This window comes from Chlamydotis macqueenii, chromosome 2, assembly GCF_036417535.1.
Source record: "Chlamydotis macqueenii isolate bChlMac1 chromosome 2, bChlMac1.mat, whole genome shotgun sequence".
In the NCBI taxonomy this organism is placed as follows: domain Eukaryota; kingdom Metazoa; phylum Chordata; class Aves; order Otidiformes; family Otididae; genus Chlamydotis; species Chlamydotis macqueenii.
The window spans coordinates 94817512-94845274 of record NC_141557.1 but is presented as its reverse complement, the minus strand read 5'-3'; the positions used below and the strand labels follow the sequence as shown (position 1 = coordinate 94845274).

At 40.7% G+C, this 27763-nt stretch overlaps 1 protein-coding gene across 12 annotated transcripts in view; it reads right to left on the bottom strand.

The window, feature by feature from the left end:
* LOC104479324 (poly(rC)-binding protein 3) overlaps positions 1–27763 on the bottom strand; it is a 524839-nt gene that overhangs the window by 59038 nt on the left and 438038 nt on the right. For all 12 annotated transcript variants that reach the window (XM_086740457.1, XM_086740459.1, XM_086740456.1 and 9 more), the window contains one exon: positions 5870–6032. In XM_086740457.1, coding sequence (XP_086596583.1) covers positions 5870–5947 — 78 coding nt within the window. In that variant the 5' untranslated portion in view covers positions 5948–6032. The remainder of the gene's footprint in view (positions 1–5869; positions 6033–27763) is intronic.

Genomic DNA, 27763 nt, shown 5'->3' with positions numbered 1-27763 from the left:
TGTAAGTCCACTGTAACCAGTCCTTCCAGTGCCACAAGGCACCCACTGATCCTGCTGAAACCATTGGGAGATAGAGTTCCTCAGGGCATTTATAAATAAGCTGTAAGTACTGGAAGTGTAGTGCTTAAAAATCAAGGCACTTACAGGGTTTTGTCCAAACCTGAACATTTGACTGCAGGTACATTTTTATAATTCACTACTGCTGAAACTATGAGAAACCTATCATTGAGCAAATGGTATCAGGGAAGGAAAAGCTCCACTCAGTCATCATATCTTTCCTCCATCAATGCAGATTGTACATTCTACACAGTAGAATGTGCTACTCTTCCCCAGACATGTTTAAAATCTGCTTAGGAGACTTCCAGAACCTCACAAAAATCTCAATATCAAGAATTTCTCTTGGGATTCCCTTATTAGGATTTATTTTCAAAAATATGTTTTATCCCATTCTTGCCAGCCACAAGCACTTGTATCATCCAAAATAACGACACTCCATGCCACTCGTATTTACTCTCTGCAGGTATTTATGAGAATGTCTGGAAAAACCTAGACACAGTCTCCTCAGCCTCCTAAAACTTTGTTATTTTTCTGTGAATTCCCACTCTGCTCAGTCTTCAACATCACTCACGCGCGTGGTGCCTGCTGCTGAGCACAGAACCGCAGGTGTGATTTTGCCAGAAGAACAGTAAGGTAATTACCGTCTCTTTGCCCCATGATGCATCAACACTATACATCCAAAACTGCATATGCTTTTGCCGCAATAGCTGTTCTCTCCAACTCAGCATATCCCAAATGTGCTACTCTCTAGACACTGCCACATCTGATGCCTTTCAGGCTTTCATGCTTTCCAGATGTCCTTGTTCCACTGAACATGTATATGCTAAATTACCTTCTCCAGTTAATTGCCTCAACTCTCCAATTTACACCTCTCAGTATTTGGCAAGAGCCTTACTCCCCTGCCAGTTTTCTCTTCCTTTCTTCATCCTACTTGTAAATTATTTCCTCGTTCTTCCTAACAATCTGACTTTATTAATCCATTTTGTTTTCTATTTCTGAACTCCTTCTCCTTTCTCTGAAAGATTCCTCAGACTCAATATATTAATATATTCTACTCCGGTTTCTTGCAGGTTTCACTGCACCCAATATGGTTTCATCAATGCACACCTTCATTCAGTGCCTTTGGAAATAATGCATTTTTAATTCTGCAGGTTTGTACTGGAGGGAGGAAGAAGAGACTCCTGTACCACCACTACAAGTTGGAGGCCAAAGTGGATTTGTGACCCTGTTGCCCTTTCCATGCTGGTACATGTGAACATTTTCTCCTGTTCCATCTTGTGTAGTCAACTTTTAAGTCTCCATTAAGCCACTTTCCTTTAACATCTTCCTACCAGCACAGTCTCTTTACCACCCACATTTAAAATTAACCTTTAATGGCGAATCTCTGGGGTCTTAATCAGCTGTTAACACTGGCTGTGTACAAATCCAAACCAGTCCAATATCATATAATCATTATTCAATATTGTCAAAGCAGGTGCTTTTTCAAGAGTTATGTCTTTCTGGGCATGAACTGACCAAAACTAGAACAAGAGCACTGCAGATGTCAAGTACTAACGTCTGTTGGCAGAGACGTGTGGGCAAGGCTACAATTTTCCACTGTCTTCCAAGCTCATTACCTGTGGCAGTAAGCAAGAAAAAAAAAAAAACAAACACAGCCACAAGTAATGGGAATCAAAAATTCAGCAAAAGATGAGCAAGGAATGAGAACAGAGAAACATCGAGCTCCATCAAATACCCTGTAAGAGGCAGGTAGCGAAAAGAAGTTTGATTTTGACAAAAACTAAAAAAGAAAAAGTGTAAGGTGTGTTTCTTTTGGAGCCTGAGCTCTGCCTCTCCTTACAGAGGGCTCTGATAGCTGGAGACTGTTTGCCCATCAATGCACAGGCACTCAATTTGTGTTCCATAAGCCCTTCAAAAATGTTGAGTTGATCTAGATGAATGCTGCCATTTTTGCCTTCACTGGAAGCAGAAATCTTGCCATTCCTGCAATATTCTAATCCTGTCCAGAAATTCTACTTTCAAAGAAGACAAAGGTAATAAAATATCCATACCCATTCATGTCTCTGCCATAAACAATGATTTTACTTATTTTACTTCGAAAAGGAGCAGTAATTAGATGGAAAATACAGAAGTAGGGCAATGTAAGCAGCCCCAGCCCATATTCCCTGTTCTTCTCTACTGAAATGCATGAAATACCTTTATCCCTTAATGTGGTGCATCTTCCTCATTAATAAAAGATGAAAATGCATCTCTGCATTATTTAATGTACTCTATATATCCAAATCCTCCACATACTTCAAAAGGTCCTCCAGTTCCTCTCCTCTCCAGAGCATCATTCAAGTAACTCAGACAAAAAGGTCCTGGGCAGCAGAGGCTGTGGGACCATGGATTCCCTTAAAAACCTCCAGTGAGGTTTGCAGCATGCCCGGGCAGCTTTCTCCCCTCCTCACACGTTCGCATAGGAAGTTGTTCCTAATTTGGCTTTTAAAATTGCCTGCAAACAGAGACAGTTGCTTCTCTGTGGATGTGAAGAAGATCTGAGCACTGCCTGTACTCAGAGCGTACTCCCTAACACTTGCCCTGTAATACATCGCAAGAAAGCATGAGAAATGTTCTGTGTTGCTCATGGTTTCTCTTCAGGGCTGTCACACTATCAAAATTTTTTCACTAATGTAACATGGCCCAAGATGAAAATTAGGCCTTTCATTTTACACCATCACACATTCTCTGAACTCCTGGCTCAGGACGACACCTTTCACATCCGGCCCTGGAAACATTTACCCTGAGGTTAACCTCTTACATCCCCACAGCGGTTAGCTTTTTGCTGGGCTTGCACAAGTCCTTTTGTTGCTTCCACAGATAAAAAAAAAAATTGCTGCCTTCTATGAACATCACATTTTCAGCCCTGAGAAAATCAAGACTGTGCCCTCCCTCATTGCTAGCCAGCTGCTCCCAAATCTTGCTATGCTGCGGAGGCGCGGCCGAGTTGGTCCTACAAGTGGCCACCCCAGCCTCTTTGGCAGGAGGCTGCACAAAGTCCTGCAGCTCAGCTGGACCTACAGCTGCTTCTTTCCCCAAAGCAAGAGAAAGCAAAGTAGCTGATGAGATGTGTCCTACCTGTGGGCAGGCACTGGCCCTGGGCTCTCACGGAGCTCAGGACTATTCCCATTGGTTTTGCTTTCATTAATGCTGTCTTTGATTTTTCCAACTTGTTTTGTTTGTTGTCATTAAAGATGCTCTTTTATTCCCTACCCTCTCACAGAGATCTGTCCACTCATACAAATCCTGATTTTTCTGTCTGCAGGTACATAATTTAGCTTAATTGCATAATTAAGATGTCCATCCTTGACTTAAAGTCCATATACAAATCAGAGGAAAAGTACGTGCTGAAAATTTCCTAAGTCTGCAGGATTTACAGCCGAGATAACTAAGCACAGTAGCACAAGTTACGGACTTTCAATCAAAATGCATGTGAATATCACAAAGCACATAGACCTTCCCTGTGCAAGGGTACACTGGTAATAAAGGTTTAGAGATGGAGTTAAGGTTAGTGGGGACAGATCATCTTACTTCATGAAACACATTAACAAATAAAGAACTTAAAAATTATATTACTTTAAAATTATCTAACTGAATCCAGTTTGCTACTGTTATTTTTAAAAACAACCTTTTATTTCCCCTCTTCTCTTTCAAGTTATGATCAGTTATTTACAGCCCAAGCTCTGCTTCAGTTAATTGTTTTGTCTAGAAATACTAATTAGAGATCAGCAATTTCCACCGATGTAATTACTGCAACAAATCTTAAGGAAGAGCCTAGAAACATGTTTCTTCTTCGTTTTCAGTGGCACATGCAGCTTCCAGAGCGACCTTCTAACACCGAGTTCATATTGACTTGCACATCCTTCATTCCTCTATATTAGCATTTCTAAGTCAGAAATGACATCAAAGAAACCATAAGGGCATCTGACTTTTATCACCAAAATAAATTCTGATTTAAAGTACTCTTTGCAATACTCATGCACAATAGGATATATGATTAGAACATAGCAGAGTTAACAGTATGCCCATTGTGCCTTGTTAACTGAGGATGCACGGTATACTCCCACTTAAAATCTGAACTTTGTAGCTTTTATGGGTTTAATTTGGACCCTTGGGGCTACATATGCATTGAAGATTGGACACATAACATCCGTTATGGTTAAAAGTGGTTGCGCACACAGTCATTGATGTTTAACACAGAAAATTAGATTTTCTAATTTCATTTCCAATTACTTACTTTTTGTTTCAAAAACCCCCTAGCCCACAGTTTAACTAAAATGTCCTGAAACTGATAAATACTTGACTTTTGCTTTAATGGCATGATTCTGAAAGAAGTAGAGCAGAGCACACCCAAGCCCATGGGAATTTGACTTAAACCAGTAGGGCACTACTGATACCCGCCAGGCTAAGGATGGGTTCAAATGCTTTTCTGGATTGGGACCAGAACCTGATAGAATCAACCCCTAAGACCTAACTTTCAGTGCAGACATGCGCACACATTTTAGGTGGGTTAGGTAAGAGAGACTGTTATTAAATTTATTTGACAGATCCTTATTTCAGATGCACATTTTATACACCAGATGCCTGCCTGAAGCTGAATATTTCAGGGTGAGGGGAAATAAAACAAAACGGTTGGACCATTTCTGAGAAAATACATAATTTGATCTGGCTTAACCCAACGTCTGAGTTTTTTAATTTGCAAACTTAAACTGTACCCCCTCACACTTCTTAGCAGCTCCATCAGTAAAATACAGAGAGAGATACTTTAGTGTCCTATTTGTGCTATGGGTATATCGTGTGTGTTCATGCCTTAGATTGAAAGCATGCACTGTTTTAAAATGTAAATGTATTTTTAGCTATTAAATTAAATTCCAGGAGGAAAAATACTTTTTAGCTTTATATGTACAAATTTAATCTCCAGAATTATATATATATATACACATTCACTGTCCCTTCTTAAGAAAGAGCCAAAACCATCTTCTTTATACAACATTCATTCATTAAGCCTAAAAATGCCTAGTGTTGCCTGATGCAAATAATACAAACAAATGTATGAAATGTGTTTTTTAATTAAAAGCCCATTTTGTGATCTGGCAGTATGAAATAAACGGCTATCAGACTGTTAAGTCTGACAATACTGAATTGGCACTTTGTCCACGGCACAGATTTCACACTTATCTGTATGCTTAAGTGCTGCACTGGACAGGGACAGAAACAAAATGACAGTCAATCTTCCAAAACAAACCCGCAGGGGACCTGGATGAATGCTTGGTATATCAGGGATTCACTCTAATAAGATGCTGCATCAGAGTAACGAAGAACTATCCCATTTGCATTCAACAGAAACAGACAGTAACTCTGTGGCAATTGCTTCACACAAGTCAATGTTTTGGTATCTGAAAAAAAAAAACCTCTGCAAAATCCAGCAAATGATGAGAAAAGGGAGCTGTATGCAGGTCAGCCTTATGCAATGGTCTGCCTCATTTGGCTAACTATCAATAAAATAATTTTTTTTTGCTGCTGGATCTGCCCAAAACAGGTTCGTTACAGGCAAGGTTTTTTTCCAATGAACTCGGGCTGCAGTGCAAACTTAAGTACGATGCCTTTTATAGGCCAGGGGGTGATTTTTCACTCATGGCAATGGTGCTTTTGACTCAGGTTGGAGGAGGAGGAGGAGCAGACCCTCTGTCAATGTCACTGTCAGGCTCTGATGGTAACTGCACACACTCACTCAACACACAAGCATCTGCTGTGGCAATAGTAAACGCTTCACCTTGCCATGCATGAGGAGGCGTATGGTAAGTGTGACATTGAGACCTCCTTCAGTCATTTTTGTGTCCTTTGTGTTCATCCCGGCCTTGTATCTTCAAGACTTGAAAGCAGCTTCGTTTTTCTTTTTTTTTTTTTTTTTTTTTTTCTCTGTTCACTTAATCAACCTAGAAAGAGAAAGAGAGAGAGAAAAAGTACCATTGAGTGGCTGAAGCTACTCCGAACTGAGAATATCATGTTGTACAAACCAATTAACATTCCTCCCTTTGATTTTCTGGGCTACAGTTTACTGCTGAAAAGGCTCCTTTGATTAGTGTCCCTCCCCAACAAACTCTTTAGCCCTGCACCAAGTACAAGATAAACTCCCTTTTGAAACTTTAAAAATTCTTTTAACTTCCTGTATTTCGAAACTGAAGGTAAGAAGCACAATAGAGAGAAATATAATGTTTTCTTCTGAGCAGCACTTTCTCTCTGTTAACCTTTGCAGCATGTATATGCAATATATACATATACATGCATTTCTACATGTGCCATGTGCTGTTTTCATTTCTCTGTTACTACCTCTTTCTCTCTTTTTTTTTTCTCTTGCAGAAAAGATATTTTTGTAATCTCTCCAGCTAGGGAGAAATTAATTCTGAGCACAAACACTGATCCCTACCAGCAACAGAGGATGACGTGTTATCAAAGACATCTGAGTAACTAAGAGTCACTCGCTGCTGTAAATCTGGGCACTGCCTGACTTTGTTTTTGTCTGCCAGGCCCAGAGGTAGCTCAGTCCCTCAAAGGCCAAAGCTGAGCTTCAGCCCTAAGTAGAAGGAAGATTCTTCTTAATTCCTAATGACAAATTGCAGATTTTCAGCCACTTACAAAGCCATACATATCCTAAAACACTAATGAAAGCTGCAAGGCCTGGCTTTGAAGGGATAAACAAGACGCATTATGAGTTTACTCATGCAAGAGCATTTATCAGTACAAACAAAAATGGGGGCAGGAAGGAATACTAGCAAAGGCAGGCAAATTCCACAGTAGAAAAGGCTTAGACACTCCTTATTCGGTTTTGTCCTTTTCAGGCCTGTCTTATAGAGCATAAAACCCTGGAACAGACGTCACGTTTCTCAGTGACCATCTCTTATTAAGGACAACCCTATTACCTTTGCTTCTTGGAGTTTTCAAAAATTTTGGCTAGCTTGGGCACTAGCCGATGAGCACCCCTAGGGACAGTCATTTTGTGGCTCAGAGCGTACAGCAGTGTCCCAGCGGGGTGGCAGGCTCTTGTCCCCTTCCAGGGACTGCTCAGGCATGGGACAAAACTATGGGAGGGACCTGCAAGAGCACTCCCCTGAAAATGTAGGTGGTAGCATCACGCAGACTGTTTTATCAACTGATTAATCTTCATCTTAAGAGTCACTAATCACTGACATACTAGTCCAAAGTAAAGCCCACCTTAGCTGAGCATGTTTTCTGTGAAAGAGGTCAACAGCAATGCTTAAAGAAGGACCACAAATAACATGTATGGAGTCATCCCTGACCGACTTGCTGAGCTGCCAGCAATCAGCAATTCAGGGTCTTCTGGGAGACTGCATCCAGCCAGCTTTTTCAATAGCCATTGGTGGACCACTCCATGAAGCTGTCTAATCCCTTCCTGAATCCATACATCCGGTATCCCAAAGTTCTGGTCTCACAGATTAATTATTAGTGTGGGAAAAAGTGCTCCAATTTATCTATCTTAAATCTGCTGTCATTTCCCCTTGTTACGCATTTTGCCCTCTGCGTAGTATCTGAAGACCATCCCAGAAACTCACTCCTGTGATGGCTGATGCTTCTCGCTTCAGCCTGAGCCTGCCAGTGGCCAAGACACTCCTGATAGTTTTGCTGCTGGGAAATACACTGGAAGATGCAGAGTTTTCACTCAAGTCTCTGCAGGAGTAGTCAGGACCACAGAGAGCGTCTGTGCCTCTGGTGACTGCAAGAATAAGAGGTAGACATGCTTGAGGAGGAGAGGTGAAAAGAAAGAGGGAGAAAAAATAACTTAAACTCCTCCTTCCTAAAAGCAAATTCATGAGATGCTACCACAGAACAGCTTCTGTCTACCTGCTCAATTGCCAGGGCTGATTTTCCCTAACCCAGCATGGACTCAGTGTATTTCATACCGTATGCTTTACCACCCAGATCGCAGCCACTGAAATAAATCCCATTTATTCCACATTTCTAGGCTTATCGCTTACGTTACGTATCACGTATCTGGATGGAGAAAAGCAGATGAGAAGAAAGGTGCTTGGGTGAGAAGGCAGAAAACAGAGGCTGTGCCTCTGATGCACCATGCGTGCAAGAGGGTGAAAGGAAAATGTCCCAAGGCAGCTGGCAGGAAATGACAGAGAAAAGTATCAGGCCATATTCTGCTTCTTTAAGGTTAGACCAGGACTCTCAGTAAATCTGCAAGGGCATGACCACGACAGTCCCTTCTGAAAAGTGCAGAGGGAGTAGCAGAGGAGACTGTGGTTGTTCCCAGGATAAGGAAGGGAATGGTCCCACCGTGCTCTCCTGCTCCTTGCTGAGGGAAATGCTCCAGCTCTGACAGCCCAAGCATTTTTGGCTCGGCTCTGTCAAAAAAAAAAACAACCCACCAAACCCAAAACGCCAAAGAGGAGCACTTCGGTAGATGAACAGTAGAATACATCTTGGTGTTCTGGAGCAATTTACAGGAGCAATACTGGCTACCTGAGATCTCTGGAAAACCATGGTAGCTTAGGACATGCTTGGAAGATTTCTCACAATGGACGTGTTTCAAGTAGAAGCAAGGTATTGAAGACCTTCTGTGGACCGGCATTTAGTGATGAAGGTACTGCTATGTTTCTAATGAAACATGTGGGAAAAATAATCCCAGGCTCGATACAGGTTTACAGTTGCCATGGCCTCTTACTGCTGTGATGCTATGGTAGTACGCTCACTTTGGGAAAAAAATTGGACGAAAGCCCTTTCCCAGACAACAAACCAACCCCCTCCCAAGCCTGATCTTTTCCAGATAAAACCTGAAAAAAATCTGTATTTTTAGCTATTGTCTTTTGGATTCTTTTTAAAAACAGAGGTTAAAAATAAAATTCTACCACAAATATTGTTTAAAATATCGCTGCCATCTAATTTTTTTTTTGCAGGATTTTGTCTTTGCCACTCCCCCCAACAAGCTCAAACTCTGGCACCTGGTACTGGGGAGCAGAACAGATGTCTGGGGGAGGACTGAGAGTGTGTGTGCCTGCAAGCAGTTAGGCAGCTGTGGGAGATACAAAGGGAATTAATTTTAAAAGGCAACCTCACATGATAAGGAAGAACACGTGAAACCTATACATATACCATGAAGAGAGAAGAGTTTTTACCATGCCAGGTCATTTACAACTGCCCTAGTTGTCATGAGAGTCCAAGTATTCTGGTAAAATATTTACAGCTTTATAAAGAAAACCTATGGGACTATTAATTACCTGAGGTTTTCAGTTTTAAAGACAGATTAAAATAAAATACATTGTTGTATTTTATTATTTTTAACCAATTAAAGCAATTTTTTTTTCCACACGCATCATCACAAACACGTGCTGGTCTAGATCTCCGTGTGCATGGATATGTCAGATCGTGGTACAAGGAAGAGAATAAGTTTCCTCTACAAAGGCTCTTACCAGCCAGCAACACATCCATGTATTTATAAACCTACTGCTGTAATATACGAGCACATCATGAATATTTAATCAATAAAATAATTTCCACCTCCTTTGCAAAATCAGCATTTTGAACAGCTTACTGTGCTTGTGGCTTACGTGTGCTTCTGTGTGTGAGCAAACAGAAAGCTAAATACATAGGGCTTTCCTTTCTCAAGCTCTGTGTGACGAGGTCCCACAGCTACTCTGGAGGCTGGGAGAGTTAAGTCTCAGACTATGAAAAAAAAAATCAATGTGTCCCACTTCTCCTGATGCCAGAGGACAGTCAGAGAACTCCACAGGTGAGCAGAGAGTACCTTGTGGGCAGCTACAGTCAACGGCATGGCTGAGTGTTAAAGAGTGAGGTTTCATGCATTTTACCCTGCCCTCAGCAGAGAGCTGGCGGTGACATGAGGATGGCTGGACAACATTCTCCTGACTTCAGGACTCAGGACAAGAATGCACAAAATCCAAAAGCCAGGGCTCTGCAGCTCCAGGTAACAAGCAAAAAAAAAGTCATGCCCAGGGAACAAAGGAAAGTAGATTGCATCTGATAGTTCCAGGCAAACAGCAGATCTTTGTCTCCTGTGGGGCTGAGCATGAACTTTTGAGGACATTTCCACTGCTGTTTATAATGTAAAAACTGAAAATTTCTCTTTAGGTAGAAAAAGGCATCCAAATGCATTAAAAAAGGCGCCTCCAATAAAATGGACATGTAGTCTTATGCAAACGCCTATTATCTGTAAGTATGTGTTTCTATACATTTTCAATATTAACTATCCCAAGTTGGCATAAAATGGCATGTCCTATACGCTCACTATTCACTACATAAGAACCATCAATTTTCTAACACGGCTTTTCCTTAATTATTGGTAGATTAAGTGACTAAACCAACAAGCAGCTAATCCAAGTGTTGACCAGACTACTACAAAGAATAGCACAGTTCCTCAAGGATTTCACTGAATTAATATAAGCTACAAGACAAACTATACAGCCAAAGGGCAGTGACACAACCCCCACACATGCACACAGATGGAGGTTAGGAATCCACGTGGCCGAGGGGGTAGTGTGAGATGGCTGCCTGAAGACTGAGACATGAAAAGTCAACCTCATGACCCCTTTTCTTCCTACCCCTCAGGCCTTCTAATCCCCTCCCAAGAAAATAAGCAGACTATTGCAGACAATATGGCTGCACAGTCTTAAAAAAACCCATATATATATATATATGTTTTAAATCTCTAAGGTCACCACTTCAGGCATGCAGGATAAGGAAACCTTTGACTCCACAGCAGGCAGGGATGACAAAGATGAATAAAATCAACATAGCATCAAGGTGACCATCAGGCAATTGATCTCTAAATGTAAAGCCACAATAAATTATTTGACATTCGTGCATCTGCCAAGAAAGCTACTCATCTGGAAGATCCAGAGGAATGAGAGGGAGAAGGAGAGAGAGAGAGTGTGTATGAGGTGAAATGGGACAGAGCTGCACAGTCACGGCAGTGCACTGGAAAGGAAAAAGATGCAGAGAGGAGAGGAGAAGAGAAAGGCAGGGAGAAAGAGAGAGATGAAGCTTCAGACGGCTGATACAGAGAGTAATGTCAGAAGAATCAACGTGGAATTAAGGACTGCTTGAAAACGTTCAAGGAGGAAGCCTGCTCTGGTACGTGAAATCTTGATCGTATGGTTGTTAAAACCGAGTCTGTCAGGAAAGAGTCAACAAAGACAACTGGAGAAAACTGGAACATGGGAAGCCATGAAAAGACTGTATCTAAGTCCTTTTGATCAGAAGCCTCCCAGGTGGAGGGAGACCTCCCGGGAATTGGAAGAACACTGGCAGGGACCGTGATGAGAAGAAAGGACCTGTGCTTTCAGCAGAGCAGAGTTCTTTGGGGGCAGATTTATGCTACTTACATGATTTTAGTCTTTCATTTAAACTGGAGGGCATATAGAAAAGGAGAAGGAGACTGAAAGGAATGTAAGAAAATTACTACAGGACCAGAGCTGATAACCTTATAAATAGAAATTGACACATTCAGCCATATATGTAAGGTTTAAAATTAAAAATAAGCTGTCTGTCACAGAAAGGTTCATGCTAGTGAAGAAACAACTACTTTCCTTTCAAGTTCTTTGATAAGCAAAGCAGTTATTATCTATGGCTTTTCACTTGAAAGTAACATTGCCAGATGCCAAAGCACTAAATAGTGTAATCATACAGAAAAACACTGGCAGAAGTTAGAAAAACCCCACAATCCAAAGTGAAATCAAAAGTAAACCCAGTTGCATTAATTTTTTTCCAAGGAAATTTTTTTTTTTTTTCAGAGATGGTGGAAAGTGGTAACTATCAGCAGCTATTTATGGTCCCAGCTGAAGCAAAAGACGATGACTGGACATTTGCTAAACATACACTTTTTCAGTTTCTGTGTCAACTGAAGGATAAAGACATCTACTGTTACAAAACCATATTGTTGTGAGGTCACTGAGAACAAAAGGCCTCTAGGATGCCCACAATAACATAACAGTCATAACAATGACAACTCTTCAAAGGATTTCTCTCCCAATAATAAGTATTTGGAAAAGGAGAAATCAGGCTTTGAAGGACTCTGGTTTTATACAGAAGCCTCACCAGGAGAATCTGATTTAAAAACAATAGCTAAGGAAGCAGGTGCAGTATTAACCTTTCTACTTTACCAGTTCCATCTCCCAAATTACTAGAGAGGACTGTACACAAAGGAATAAGATTATACATTTTATTCACATCCCTATCATTTATACCCCAAAATAGATTTAATGTTAACCTCTAACTCTTTAATGAAGTGAACAAGGTCTACAGAACGTGGCTCCATTAAATTGTCATATCACGGCCCATTTTAAGTGAGTTGATAGTTGGGATGGATCCAAAAATTCAGAAGTGAGAAAATTAAGTGTCTGTGTTAGCAGAACAAAGCTGGGATGTGGGGGGGTGTCAGCTGCTAAAATGGGTTTTTGCTAAAAAGATAAGATAAAGTAATAGCTCAAGAACAAAATTTAAATAAACACCAGACAGAATAAAGTTTCAGGAAATTAATAAATCACATGCTCAAAGAGATCTAAATAAGAATTAACTAGCAGTAAACTGAATACGTGCCACTGAAAGAGCAGCGAGTATACAAACAGATACACAAAATATCTGTTTTACAAAAAAAAGCTGTGCAATATTAGCTCAAAAGTCAAAGGGAATTAAAGAGCAGCACATTATTCCACCAGTTAACAGCTACCAACAAAAGACAGTTACACACCTTTGCAAGCCATGAGATGCTTTCGCTAATTACAGTAAAAATCTCTGTATCTCTGATACGCTAAGCTGTGTAGTTACTAGAGATATCTGGAAGTAGCAGATTTGCCAAAGATGTGAAACTGATAAGAAAATAAGAGATTGAAAAAATAGCAGAACAACTTTTAAAGGCAACAGTGAGTATAAAAACTGGCAAGACTCCAGGAGTGCTGCCTTTCAAATGTAGTTTTATGAAGTATGTAAAGCGATACTAGTTTCTCCTTGAGGGATATGGCTAATGCTCTTTTGTCAGAGAAAGAACGCATCCTATCCACAGAAGAAGCTGTCTTTGTGTTCTCCCTAAAACTCTATATGACTAATATAGTTAGTTCTAATTTGCTGAAGACCACTAGATGCCAAATAATCTTTGAGGAGAACAGCAAAAGATTAGAGACTTATTTTTTTTCTGTTCTCAACTGATGGATGTTTAGCTGCTGAACTTGTATATGAGCCCCATTCTTTAAATGGACCACTTTTCCTCATGCTGGTCAAAAAGCATATGCTTCAGCCAATGGCACTGGTTGTTCCCTTGTTGATTTATTAAAGGAAATGGACAGCAATATATGAATTGACTCTTCTACTTATAACATTTTCTGTAAAACCTTTTGAGTAAATAGTATGGCATTGCGAATTTACTACCAGAAGAAAACTCACAGAAGCACAATAAAGGCTATTATCTCTTTGTTCACAAAACAATTTCCTAATATTAAGATTCAGTGATGAATTACTTATCAAATATAAGTTAATACAAAAATATTATGCTGTGTGTGAATAGACACACCTTGCCAAAATACAGAAAGTTATCCCTTCAGAAGACATCACATGTCAAACAGGTAATAAATGCTACCAAATGCCTGGAAATCAAGTCTCAGGAAATCTACAAAAGCTGTATAATGGCTTTCAGCAAATGCCAGAGAGATCTGGGACCCTGAGGGAAGCAAGTAATTTCCAGGCTCCAGAAAACACAATGATTCTTTTGCCAATGATACCTTTCAACTTTCTAAGTAATTTTTTTCCCCCTTTCTGTAACTATTTCAGAAAGAATCACCTTGGCAAGAATGCAGAGAGTATCTTCACAGTTTGCCATGAACTAAAAAAAAGGCACCAGACTGTGGATGTCAATACTCTGTACAGATCCACTAGCCAACGAGCTCATCCGCGTATGCGAAACAGCCAAGCCGTCTTGTAGATGGAAGCTGCTACGTTAGACAATGAAACATAAACCCCTCCACAAATAAGAAAGTTGTGGCAGCCCACTGTAAATTATTCCATACAGATATGCTCCAGGAGGATTCAACAGCGAGCTCAGGACGGAGCAGAAGGTGCTTTCTTTCCTTTCCTAATGGCACACAATGCAATTAACTGCAAGCTTTATCATGGACCTGGCAGTTTGCAAGAGAACACAACATACGCATATGGCAGACCAGGTATTTACCAAAGAGTAATTTCTAATCAGAGCTTTGAGCACAAAATCAGCTTTGCTTGCCGCTTTATCCTGTGGCTCCAAAACCCTGAAGTTAAGCATCGTGTTTCTGAAATCTTTGTTCATTTTTATGTTGCTCAAGTTTTAAATAAAAATTTTGCTTTACTTGCTTATGTCCAGCTAAGAAGGAGACATTCCAACTGACTTGCAGTAATCATTCCATATGGTCTGAGATAATAAATCTAATAAAGAAATGTACATACAAGTCACAGTGATGGCCAGGAAAAAATTGAACAGAGCACCAACAGTAGCAGAGCAGTCTCGCCAGCACAGAGATGCTTACAGGAATCGCCTACTATGTAAGAACAGATTTTCAGTTCACACCTGTTCCCGGAAAAACCCTGGATTCTGAAGAGATAAACATTGTGAATGTGTGTCATATTTCACAGAATCACAGAATTATCAAGATTGGAAAAGACCTAAAAGATCATCCAGTCCAACCATCACCAATACTTCTCAGCTAAATCATATCCCTCAACACAACATCCAAACGTTTCTTGAACACCCCCATGGTCGGTGACTCCACCACCTTCCTGGGCAGTGCATTCCATATTTGTTAAATTATCTCTGCCCCTAAAGTCAAATATGTGACTTTTGCTTTTTTATTTTAAAAACTTGTATCAAACAAAAGAGAGTCAACCCTAAACAATGTCCTTTTTTCCATTTTTTTAAATCTCTGAGAGAATAGAGAAGTCATTCACATGGTCTATTTCCAAGACATTTTAAGTGAGCAAGATTTATATACATACATAAAAAGATATATTTTAACAGAGTATGCATATATGCATAGACTATGTTTAAATGCTGGAAAGCAAGCAAGGCACACTTTTTACATGACAGATGTGGACAAATGTTAAAAGACTGCTGGGGCATAATCTAATAAGCAAATTTTAAGAATAGTATGATTTTTCAAATGACATTTTTATCTTTAGTAAAAACAGTCTCACAGATGCAAAGAAGAATTATAATTTTCTTTGCCAGTACACACAAGAGTACAGATAGCTTTTTATCGATCAAAAGAAAAAACTCCCCAAACTGGTAGAAGAGCCCAAGAAATATGGGACCTTCTTTAATGGCAAACATGAACCCGCCAAGTATGTTCCCACTGGGCACAAAATAAACAGATATTTAGATACATTTGTATTTTTATAATTCCATCAATGTTGAAATGACACCTGTCTTAGAATATATATTTGTCCAACCTCTTTGTAAATTCAGTGTTTTGTAGACATAGCCCGTTCAATAAACATGAGTCAGTTGTTTCACTCAATCCAGTATAAAACATGGTTGTTCGTTAGGAAAGGAGGCTAATGATAATAATACCTTCCACCTTAATAAACAGAAAAATATTATATATTGATATAATTGAATCTCTGACACAAACAAAAAAAATAATTTTTGTAATCACTTTAATTATGTTATTTACAAGGCTGTGATTTGAAAAGCCATTCAAGCTCCCTAGATGAATAAAATAAATACTCATTAAAAAAAAAAAAAAAAAAGGAAATTCATATAGAATGTGAGTCACAGGCTCCCTTCTGGGACACCACACTTGTGCTTGTTTGAGGCAAGGATGGATTGGGAATTGTCTGAGAAAGAGAAACTGGTCCAGGAGCACAGCTGTAACAGCTGCAAACATGGCTGAGCTCCGTGAAGACTTCCATCTCTCATGGGGATAAAAGGCAAAACAAAAGCAGTGTTGCAATGTCACCGCCAGGTCACTGGAATCGTTGCCTTCAAAAGTGATGCTCACAAGATGAATATTTAAATTCTCGATCACTGATGGTTAGTCAAAACTTATGTAGCATGACAAGAATTTCACTGTGACTACGCAGTAGGTATAAAACCCAGTAATTTCTCACAGCTTCATTTGAAACTAGATTTAAGCAAAAAAAAAAAAAAAATCAACTAAAAAAAAAATCTAACAACCAGCCCACAATAAATGACTCTTTTATGGGCAGTCAATACTCAAGAGTAAAGAGCCAAACACTTGCCAAGATTTAACCCACTCAAATCAATATTTTTGTCACTGATTTAAACCATGAGAATCTTTAAAACTCAAAAGCAAGCCTAATTGATGAAGTATTCAAAAGCGAAGAAAAAACAAACAGTTTATTTATTAATGACTTCAAAATGCCAGCTGTAAAGTGAATCACTGTATCTTGCTTTAGCATGGGGAAAAGGCAGTGCTAAAGCTATCCATTTGCTACTTCTGTGCAACCTTTACAAAGAAAAGCGCCTGTTTTTGCATAAACAGCTCATTTGCTTCACAAAGCTACTGAAACAACACTTCATGAAGTATCTGTCCTTTTGTCTGTCCTTCAGTGCCTTTCCTTTCAAAACATGCATACATACCTACCCATATATATATATGCGTATATAAGCTATATAAGCTCCCTGATCAGTTTCAACATTTTGAAGAGATACAGGGATGTCCAGTATTTCAAGTTCCCACAAGTTTTCCCACAAGTTAGGAGCCACAGCTTAACTAGAGGTGCAACGTCGTGGTTCCACCACAGGCAAAGCTTTGGTCTGAACCCAGCAGTGAACGATGCCCAGTCTGGAGAATAGGAAGCAGCCACATTCACATAACCATATCCTGTTTCATATTTGGATCTAGAGACTCCATAACCACAGGAAAAAAAAAAAAAAAGAAAAAGCCTCAGTTTATTGAGAGGACAGTGGAAAAAAACTACTGACAAGTATCCAAAGCTAGATGTGGAGTTTAGTTGGTAACAAATGAGGCTGTACTTGAAAAAGGCTACTGATATTGGAGGGAAATAGAAAAAAGGAGAGAAACTAGGATGCTGTAACTGTGGTTGGCTGATGCAAGGGTGACATAGCTACATAAAAAGGGAAGCAATTAAAGCTATATTTCTGTCCCCAAAACCTGTCTGGGGTATCTCTCTGGGGTATGATATTCTCCATAAGTGGCAGTGCCTTTGGCATTTCCATGTAGAAAGGTTGCACAAAACTTTCTGGAAGCTGTGCAAGAAATACACTGAAGTCAGCTGAGACACTCAGCACTAGCAATGCTGAATCAGGTCTTAAACAGAATTTAGACACAGGGTGCCTATTTTATAGGAAATTCCACCTTTGAATGTTTGCTTTCATTCTAAACTGAAAGAAAACATCACATTTTGAAACAATTTAGTGTGTGAGTCTGTGTGTGTATATTTTAATATCTTCTGTTGATCCACAAAAGTTATTTTTCTACAACTAAATTTTTGTACAGACTTCAACTTGCTGGTTTTATATTCTATTATGTATGACATATCTCAAAGTAAAAACATCGCTTTGAAATGGAAAAACAAAAATGGCACAATTTTACAATCTTGTGAAGGCAGTATGGTCAGTCCTTATCAAAGCCTTTCATTTAAATTTTTAATAAGGAAATCAACACATTCCCACAGAACATTTAGATATTGACAACTGGCAAAAAAAAAAATTGAAACATTTCTACCTGCTCTTCTGTAGGCTCTGTTTGTAATGGAAAGGAAACAGGGTCAAATGAACTAATGAGGTTTCTTTAATCTCCAGTTTCCAAGACTTTGTACATTTTCTGTCTCTTTTCCATTTTTTACAAGAGCTCTGGCATTATCTTTATTAAAGTTAGGGAGAGGAGGGATGTTTTAGAGATTTTTTTTTTTTTACTATTATTTTGTCAATGAGTAAGTTAACTTGGTAAGAGAAAAAGATGGTCATATAGTATTCAAAAAGGTACAGTCCTTGTTTTCTATTTTGCCCTCCAGTACTCTGTATTGAAGTCTGAAAAGCCCCGTTTCAGATTCTGGGCTCTGCTATTGCACACGTAATAATAGGACACACTGGCCTTTGATACAATTCTCTTCAGGGAACAAAAGCTTCCTTTGGCACAACTACAGCCACTGCTTGTTGTAGGTTACACTTGTCTTTCCAGTCAAGCATGATTAATAACTGTTAAAAAAAATGCTCATGACCCATGGCAAGTATTCTTTCAACTATAATACCAGCATTATGGGCTCTGAATCTCAGTAATTTTAAAATGTGCTTCTACAATGGAACTATAATTTAATTACATTTTCTGCAGCCTGCTCCATTTTGTTTCATCACTTTGATTGTACCATGCACTTGGCAGCTTATGGAAGACTGCATCTGCCTCCAGGATTATTTCACCGGGCTCTTTCGACATCTGTTTCTGAAAATGACTTTATTTGCAGTGGCATAAAGAATAATCAGAGACTTGTTTAATCCAGATAAATTGGAAAACAGAGAGAGACAGAGGCAGAGATGGAGAGAGGGAAGAGATGGAGGAAAAAAGAGAAAGCAAATCTGTGCTGCACGCTGCAGAAGATATCAAAATTATCTGACCTGTTCCTGTGCTTCTGAAAATGCTGTTAACTAATGGATGACCTGATACGTGAAAAGATGAGTCACTAAGTCAGTTCCTTTTGGGAGGAGTTCATAGATGCAATACACAAGACATTCTAGCTACAGCTCCCTGTTGTCCTTGATCGGTTTAATGTAATTTTCATGAAGTACATATGCAACCTAATCCCTTGAGAATCACAAAGCAGTCTGAAATTATCTGTAGCCGTTGACAAAAGTCCCTATAATAAACGAGCTAAACCCAGGCTCCAGCATGACCTGACATCCTTCCAAACTCGGCTACAGCCAGCACCTGTTGCATGCAGCATGCCATAGCACGGACTGCTGAGCACACAGTTCAGCAGTCACCCTGATGGATAAATTCCTATTTATTAGCGGACGTGAACTGGGTCACCTGTGTATCAGATGAACAAGTGCAAGGCATCTATGACATGCCCGTGCCTGTATCGACTTGCATTCAACACAATGGAAATCACTATTGGCGACTGCCGTTTATTTTTGTGTTATGGGTGGGTCCGTTAACCCACAAACCTGCAAAACATCATAAGCATTTAAAGAAGTTCTCTCTAACAGATCAGAGGTGTTAGTCAGGTTTTGGTTTGCTCTTTATTCTTTTTGTTTATTTTTCTGCAGAGGGTGAACAGACATTTGTCAAGAAGCATCCACTGCCTCAATAAGGAAGTGTTGCAGGAAGGCACCTCTGGCAACAGAAGAACAATAATGCCTGAACAAGCCATACAACGTGACTTTAGGCACCAGAGCCACTAAAATTCAAAGGACCAGTGTGGGCAGACCACAATTGCAAAAGCAATCCCCAACGTGCTGTAACATTTTGAGAGTTTAAAATCTTGTTGCTCCTTCCCTTTTGGAGATTTTTCCCCTGCGTTGGTCTTCTGGGCTCTATTGCTGTAGCAAGCATGTCAGGAACAGTCCCATTGCACAGATTATCCAGCTGGTTTGGACACACGTACATTGCCAGGAATTACTTAAGGACAATCCAAGAGGAGGCCATACAGTTCTCAGAGCAATGATGGAAAAAAAAAAAAAAAAAGAAATTGTCCCTGAAAGTAATAGGTATCATGCAAACACACAATAGCTGGATCTAAACAACTTGGTAATAGGCTGATTGCCATAGCTGTGTAGCCTTAATTAACTGTCATGAGCATTTGGGCTTTCCTTTTCCATATGGCCAGACTGACTCTTGCCCCAGTCAAAGTCAGTCCCAGCTTCCTTCTGGGACTTCATCCATCCAGGGCATGTAACTCCCTGCACCCCAAAAAAATGTGCTCTTAGAGATGCCCATGCACTATGCTGCTGTCCCTGTGGGCCACAAAAAGGAAAGAAAAAAAAATTCCTCCTCTTCTACATTTTGCCACCTCACTTCTTTTGAGCAAAATACAGCAGGTGAGATGAGAACCTTGAAAAGTTCAAAGCTTCCACATTGTGGATCTACTTACAGGCAATACGAGAAGCAAAACTCCTCTGCCAACCCCCATATCTAGTAACTTGGCGAGCTTGACAGACTGCATTTGGAAGCCTGGTTATTTTCATAAAAGACATAATCCCAAAAGTAAACATCTCAAACATTTGGAAGGAAACACAGAGCAAAACAAAAATACACAGCTAACACAAAGGAAAAGAGTAATCAGTGCAGAGTATTTTGCTGAAGAACTATCTGAAACCCAGGAGAACAAGGTTCTCTTCCTCTCCTTCCTAACCAACCCCCCCAATATCTCTGATGTCTGAAGAAGTGGTGAAGATTTTATAGAAGATACCTCCTATTTGGCTAAAACAGGCTGAGAATCTGCCCTGCGGAGAGACACGTTCCAGTGGTAGGGCATGCCTGTGAAAATCCTATTAAAAGATATTATTATCCATTATTTTCCTCTTTTTTTCCCCTTTATTTCCTTTTAATAAAAATAGATAAATTCACTTCCTCCCCTAATTTTCCACTTCACAAGTGTGGGCTGTAACACAGCAGTTGCGCAGGGCCAACGGCCACGCAAAGAATTTACTCATTGTTTTTCTAGAGCTTCAGAGTAAACTGTACACAGCATAAGACACGCAGAGGGTTATTACAATTTGAAAAGCCTTTGTCATCTTGCCAGTATTACCACAGAACAAAAGCCATCATGCTTAATTAGAAATTCTCCCAAAAGAATTTATAGGAATTTATTGCTCAATAGCCAAGAAGAAAACAGGTTTGTCTCTGAAGTTTCAGCTAATGACCACTACTGGACAATGAGTAGATATCTGTGCTGTACTTCTGGTCAGATGTGGCTCGGTAGCACCTCTGTCCCCAAGATGTTTCATAAAAAGTGTCCTTAAAGACAGGACAAGCATTTGAACATACAGTTGTTTAACCTTCGCTTAGTCACATGAAGTTGGGATTAAACTTTCAGACTGTTGGTAGGAACTGAAGAGACAGAAGACAACGAAACCCCTTAAGCACAGGTAATAAAAGCAGTTTGTAAGGCCAGGGCCAAGTCAGGCCAGGGCAGCGTGGGCCAGGTGGCTCTTCACTCAGGTGACTTAAGAGATCAGCAAAGTCGTTAAGTTTTTTGCCCGTGCTGACGCCAGTTTGGACGCTGGTGTTAGCACCTGGTCAGATGTTCAGAGGCTGGGTACGTGCTTCAGTAAGCAACTGAGCCAGTGTCAGATGGAGACTCCTGCCAGCAGGACACAAAGACGGAAGGCTGAATGAGGGAAGAGTGGGAGCTGCACCCAAACACCGAGGGAGCAGAGCATCATGTGGAACTCACTCGTTTTCCTACAGAGATGACTGGAGGAGTCAAAGGAGAAAGGGTGAAAAGGTGGCACTGAGTCAGAGAAGGGTAATTTTGCCATTGCTTGAGGAGGGACAGAAGGTGTCTGATGCTGCAAAAAGCAGAGGAGATGGCAGACACCTAACTTGGCTTTTTTTTTTTTTTTCAAGGAGCTGATGAAGGTAGCACTGAGTGAGACGGGATAAGAGTCAGAGGAGATGGAGTAACCGACAGGAGGGAAGAGACCAGCCAAACTGGTGCTAAGAATCTGGGACTGCATCAGCCATGATCAATATCAACAATGAAGTAGGCATAAAAGTTGAAAAAGCATCAGGGCGTGTGTTCCTGGCAAGGTGTTCAGAGCCGTGGAGACAGGGTATAGGTACGGTCACATTTGATTCATACACACTTCAGACAGGCAGTGTGAGGATAATGTGTCTGTTCTCTTAAAAGCATTTTTTTTTAAGAGGTAAAACTCATGTTTTGAGTAAATTTGAATAACCAGCTTGGAATCTAGCTATTTAATGCTCAGAGAGGGAACTTCAGCACTCTTTCACAGCAGCAATACAGGTCTCCTGCCACCATGAGACCACGGCTTTGCACAGCATCTCATTTAAAACAGAAGCTCCCCCAGGGTGGTAACCACCCCACGTCCGTTTATTGTCAACTGTCTGTAACAGTTAAATTCACTGTTACGGCTTCAGCTGCATGAAAATGGTTTTACCTACTTTATTGCGGGTCAGACTGGGCCATAAAGAATCTTCTTCAGCAGAACTGCTGGACTGCAACTGTCAAAGTGCTAATGTGGGTCATTTGCATCTCTATTTTGCCTTTGTATAAGAAAAGATGAATATATGTATAATGAAAAGTAAGAGGAAGTGACCACTCTACTGTAGTATTTCAGGTTTGGACTTTCCTACAAAAAAAAGATTAAAAATTAATTCCCTTTGCCAGCAAGGACTGCTGACCATGTGACAAGACCCAAACCAAAGCTCTCCTTCTCCTGACACCGCAGGCTCACCCGCCAGCACGTGTGACCCATCTCAAGAAGCGGCAGGAAGAACAGCTCATTCTCTGTCCAAGACATTTCCACAGAACTCCAGCAGTAAGAGAAATTCAGTTCCTGCAAAAGCACAATCTGCCTTTTACCCACCACCCTGCCTCAGGCAGAGTGCAGAAACCTTTTTTTGAGGACACTTTAAAGGCTACACCAGTAACAGGAACAGCTCCTCCAAACGTGAAAACAACATACGTTAACAGAAACAGCAGAGATTCCTGCTAAGTGTCTAGACACTGGCAGGTCTTCACTCAATTAAGTGCAGCTGACTGAATAACTAGATAATTTAGGCCCCTTAATCAAGGCACATAGAGGGTCCCAAAACCTGCCCAGTGTGGGCACAGTTGCAGCCAAACCACGCCACCAAATCTTGCTACCATGAAACAAATGATGTCTGCAGCCGTGCTATCCTAAGATCATAAGCGTTGGACAGTTATTCCCCAGCAGCTACCCACTGTCCAAGACTGCCTGGGGCCAATGCGTTACACCAAACAAAGCCTTTGAAGAACTAACCTGCTCAACAAAGTTGCTCTTAGGTCAGCGAAGAAGGAGGACCACATTATAGTGTATTAGCTCTTCCTCCTCCCTTTCCCCTTGACATGCTTCATACAAATCAATCATTTTTCTTGCAGCTTTTAAGGAAACCAACTTACAAATTGCCTTCTGATGCTCCATTTCTCAACTATGTAATTGATTTTCATCTACAACTTACATAAACATCCTTGAAGTGAAATCAGTTAAGAGCAGCTGAAGTTAAAATGGACCCTGTAACGGGCAGATCCAGTTCTCATACGTAGCTATTCTCCATTTCAATAAGGGAAGTGATAAGATATAGAAGGAAAATCTGTGCGAGAGGCTTCACGGTTCAATATGTGGAACACACAGCAGCGTGCATCTTCACGTCCACACATGTACTTACATATAAAACCAGTGTGCACTGGTAACGGGGTTGATATGCTTTCTATAAACTGGGATATGACACCAAAACACTGCCAAGAGGAACTGGTCTGCAGTAATCTATAAAATGAATAAAGATTTTTCTAGACTGCAACAGCTCTGAGTCTGTTTAATACTGAGTTCATGAGCGGGATCCTTCTCCTCAGGATCTAAATCTTCAATTGCTGTCATAAAGATGAAGCTCTGTCTTCGCAACAGCACTCAGTCAAGCTATCTAGAGTCTTTCCAATCTGTACTGTAATATAAAATCAAGATAATTGAGAGATCAGCCATGCAATACACATATACATATATAGATATATCCATTCTGATGGAGTCCTACATGCATAAAACTGCCTGTGTTAGCCCCAACACTCCCTCAGCGCTCAGACACAATATTCCGATCACATAAAATGCAGCGGCAACCACTGTTTTATCACACAGTGGTTCTATACACAAATGTCAGATTATGTATTGTTCTTGCCAATGCAAACGTCACTTTGGATCATTCACAGGCTACAGATGTGCTCCAGGGTATTCTGGGTCCCCGGTACAGCTGAGGCATGAATTCCCAGCACCTTGCAGGACAAAAATCCTTTGCCTCACTGATAGGTAAAGGTATATAAAGGTCCTGCCTTTATAGCATGAAGGAGGCCCCATAAAACTTCGGACCCCTAAAATACAAACAAAAGCAGGGCAGGACAACTTCTGTGGACACGTAAAATTAATCATCCAGCTTCTCTGATCTGTGAGCACAGGTGAATGGGGAGTGGAAAGTCACAAGTAGGGCTCTTCTGGGAATAAACTGGACCTTCAAGGAGGGCTGTCAGGGCTTTCTCCACAGAAAGGAGAACAGCACAACACTTGGTGGGTAACTTCTACAGACAACCACTCCTTTACTGTTTCTATAGCACCTGTTGATTATAAAAGGTTGCTGGTGCACGTCTGGAAGATAAGAGGGTGAAAAAGAATGCACTTTAGGGAAAGAAAATATCAGGTGTACATGGTGTGTAAATGTTACCCTCTGTTTCCCTTGACTTCCCTGTGCTCTAAATAGGAAAGGTGGTGAACCACTCTGAAGGGTTCCTGGGCTTTATTGATAGCCTCCTAATGGCTCCACTTCACAATTTCTCATCATGATAGATTCGGTCAACGGCAAAACTGAGGAAAAAAAGATGTAGACAGCCTGAAAATGTTGAATCTAATAATTTTGTGTGGGTTTTTTTTTTGTGTGTTAAAGTCTGAGAAACATAAATTCTGTTGAAGTATCAGGACCTTAGAGAAGAATTACACAGGTAATTTGTTATTATGGCTAGTGAATAAAACCCCCCAAAACCTCCTACAACACACCATTGCCTCCCAGACTACTTCTTCAAAGATGAAGTTTCAAATGCTACATAAAGCCTAGGGTATTGTGTTTTATATGAGGTGTGCACATGTTGACAGAGGGATATCTGCGATGATATCCTCAAGCCCCAGGCAGACTAAGAGTGCCTCTCCTCCCTCCGAGCCACGCTGCCCGCTTCCTCCCCTGCCTCAGGTCTCTGCCAGCTAGTTCAAGAGACTCAAACCCAAATATTCTGAATTTCTGCAAGTTATTTTCTTATCAATTCATAAATGAGAAACTGGTCTAACAGTTCTATTCCTGCTACCTACATTTGACAAATATCATCCATTCCCAGGCATTTTTGCTGTTTAAAAACGGTGGAAGCCAGCTCTCCCAGGATTACAGATAATCAAGACAACCTCTGTTCTGAAATGTTAGTGTACTCTAATAGGGCTTGAGAAAAATAGCAGAAATAATAGCAAAACAACAACAAAGTTGTAAGTATGAAATACAAAGATGACTAAATACTTAAGTGGTACCTTTCAGGTCATGCAAAGACATAATGAAAGTCATTCCCTTTCTATTCCATGAATTACAGAAGCTGATGTAGAGGAATAGCTACAGCTACATGTTCTCTTCCCCCACACACCCTCCATAGACACACACAATACAGTTGCTGGCATCCCAGTACTTCTGAAAATGACTGTTTTGCCACCTAGCTTTTGGAAATACGTAATACAAAACTCAGTGGGTCTTACCTCCTCCTTACTGATGGACTATTAACACCACCTAGCCTGACTTTACATGCAGAGTGAATATACTAACGCCTTCATAAAATGAGACAGAGTTATTAATTTTGCCACTAAAGTCATCAGATCAGAGTTTCTTGCTTGTGGCCATGAAATTCCTTTCAGATGACATACTTAAAAAATTAAGAATCCATGGAGGTAAGGATAAAATGACTCATATATTTTAGCAAAATACAGGCTTACAACTCTGAGACATGTAGGTTTGGCAGGAAGCAAATTTGTACACAGCCTATTACAAAAGGCATCTTGTTAGTCTCTCCCACAAATGCATAAGTAACTGACAGGCTACTTGAAAAACTTTCATAAAAACAGCTTTTTCATGGAAAACTGAAACGTTCCGTTGTTGGGGGTTTTTTTTTCTTTAATTTTAAACAGAGAGTCTTATTTTTTGCACAAAGGACATTCCAAATCCCACTTTCCAACTTTAATCACAAAATACGTTTGCAGCACATATTAGAACAACAAAGAGTCTTCACAAGGAGAAGCCTTTGCTGGATGAACTGGCACCTAGCAGATACCACGTAGCTGCTAGAAGACCAAAGTGTGAACCTGCTGGCCAGGCTCTCTCCCTTTCCCCTTTACAGATCTTGCCCAAAGCAGTTGTAGTCTGAGCTTTGAGAGAAAACTCTCTTTCCTTGCCCCGGTTCTCCTTTGCTGAACGCAAATGCACTACTCTGGACCGTGAACAGGAACGAGGACTTCCGTCTCGGCGCAAAAGAGGGACACTCTGCTGTCCCTGACCCCTTACTCCACAGAGGAGCAACTCAACATGAGCAATGAAACACAAGTATGGAGGGATGACCGGAGTGAAAATGCTAGCAATGCCAAAAGAAAGGCGTGAAGCCCTAGACGGGCACAACATGCGCTACAGAAAATGACAGAGTTACCCCGAGGTCCAGGTTCAGATGAGTGAAATTCCCTGCGCCCGGTACTTCCTATCGGGCAAGCGCCTCTGCTGAGTGCAGTCAGAACACACAGAAACTGGGTCCAAGGTCTCAGGTGCAGCTGAAGCCATCTGAATCCAACCACCTATGCCATTTCCTACACTGCAGCTGTCTCTCCGCTCCTGCAGGAATTTTGGCCAAGCACAGCCTTGCTATTTAGACCTACACATCCTACGAGTGAAACCTCCAGACTCACAAACTTACACAGCCCTGCTGTCACTGTCAAAAAATTATGCTGAAAATTCTGCAGACATTTAAGACAGTAACATCCTGTGGACTTACCCAGCTCAGAGCAAGAGGACAATGGATCCCTGGAAACATTCAAGGCCAGGTTGGATGAGGCTCTGAGCAACCTGATCTAGTTGGGGATGTCCCTGCTCCTTGCAGGGGGGTTGGACTACATGACCTTTGAAGGTCCCTTCCAACCCTAACCATTCTATGATTCTATGACAAAAGCTGTCCCCACTCATTGCCGGTAGGTAATAATTGTAACAGCTACACAGGACCAAAGCAAATGGAAACAAGCATCTAGTTCTACATGTAGGCTTAACTGTGAGAGCATTAGGCTTTCTAGTAAAGGCTAACCAGATCTATACTATGAGTTTCTGCCAGCACAAGCTATCAAGGGACAAGAAGATGTAATTTTTGGGTGCTAAAGCTCTGCTGATACAACCTTCCAGGCGAATATATGCTCAAACCCAGGTACCTACCAGAAGTAGTTTACTGTGCTTAGAGATTGTGTCAAAGCTATAATGTGTTCACTTGCTAGTCCAAGCTGTAAAGACACAAGGGGTGCACTGGTGGTACAGTCCTGCAGGTTTAGGAAGTCGTGCTAGCGTATACATCACCTGAGCACATGCCCTTAATTCTACTGGGACCACTTAAGTGATTGAAGGTATGCAGATTGGGCCTTATCCTTATGCTGGTAACATTACCTTGAACTCTGCAAGGTGAACAGCCGTTTACATCTTTAGTAGATTAAAAGTGTTGGCTTCATTTGAGTTTGCTTTTCGAACAAATTTAATTTGGAGAATTGTGTGTCCCTTTTGTTCCTGGTATGTAAAAAGCTAATCCACTTATTTTGATACACGTCCCTGCTTTAAGATGCTTTATAACTGCACACTTTTTGTGACAGATTTACAATTTATCATATGCTGGCACTAAAGGAGATTAAATCCAAAATTTCACTATACTGTGGCAGTTAAATGATCAC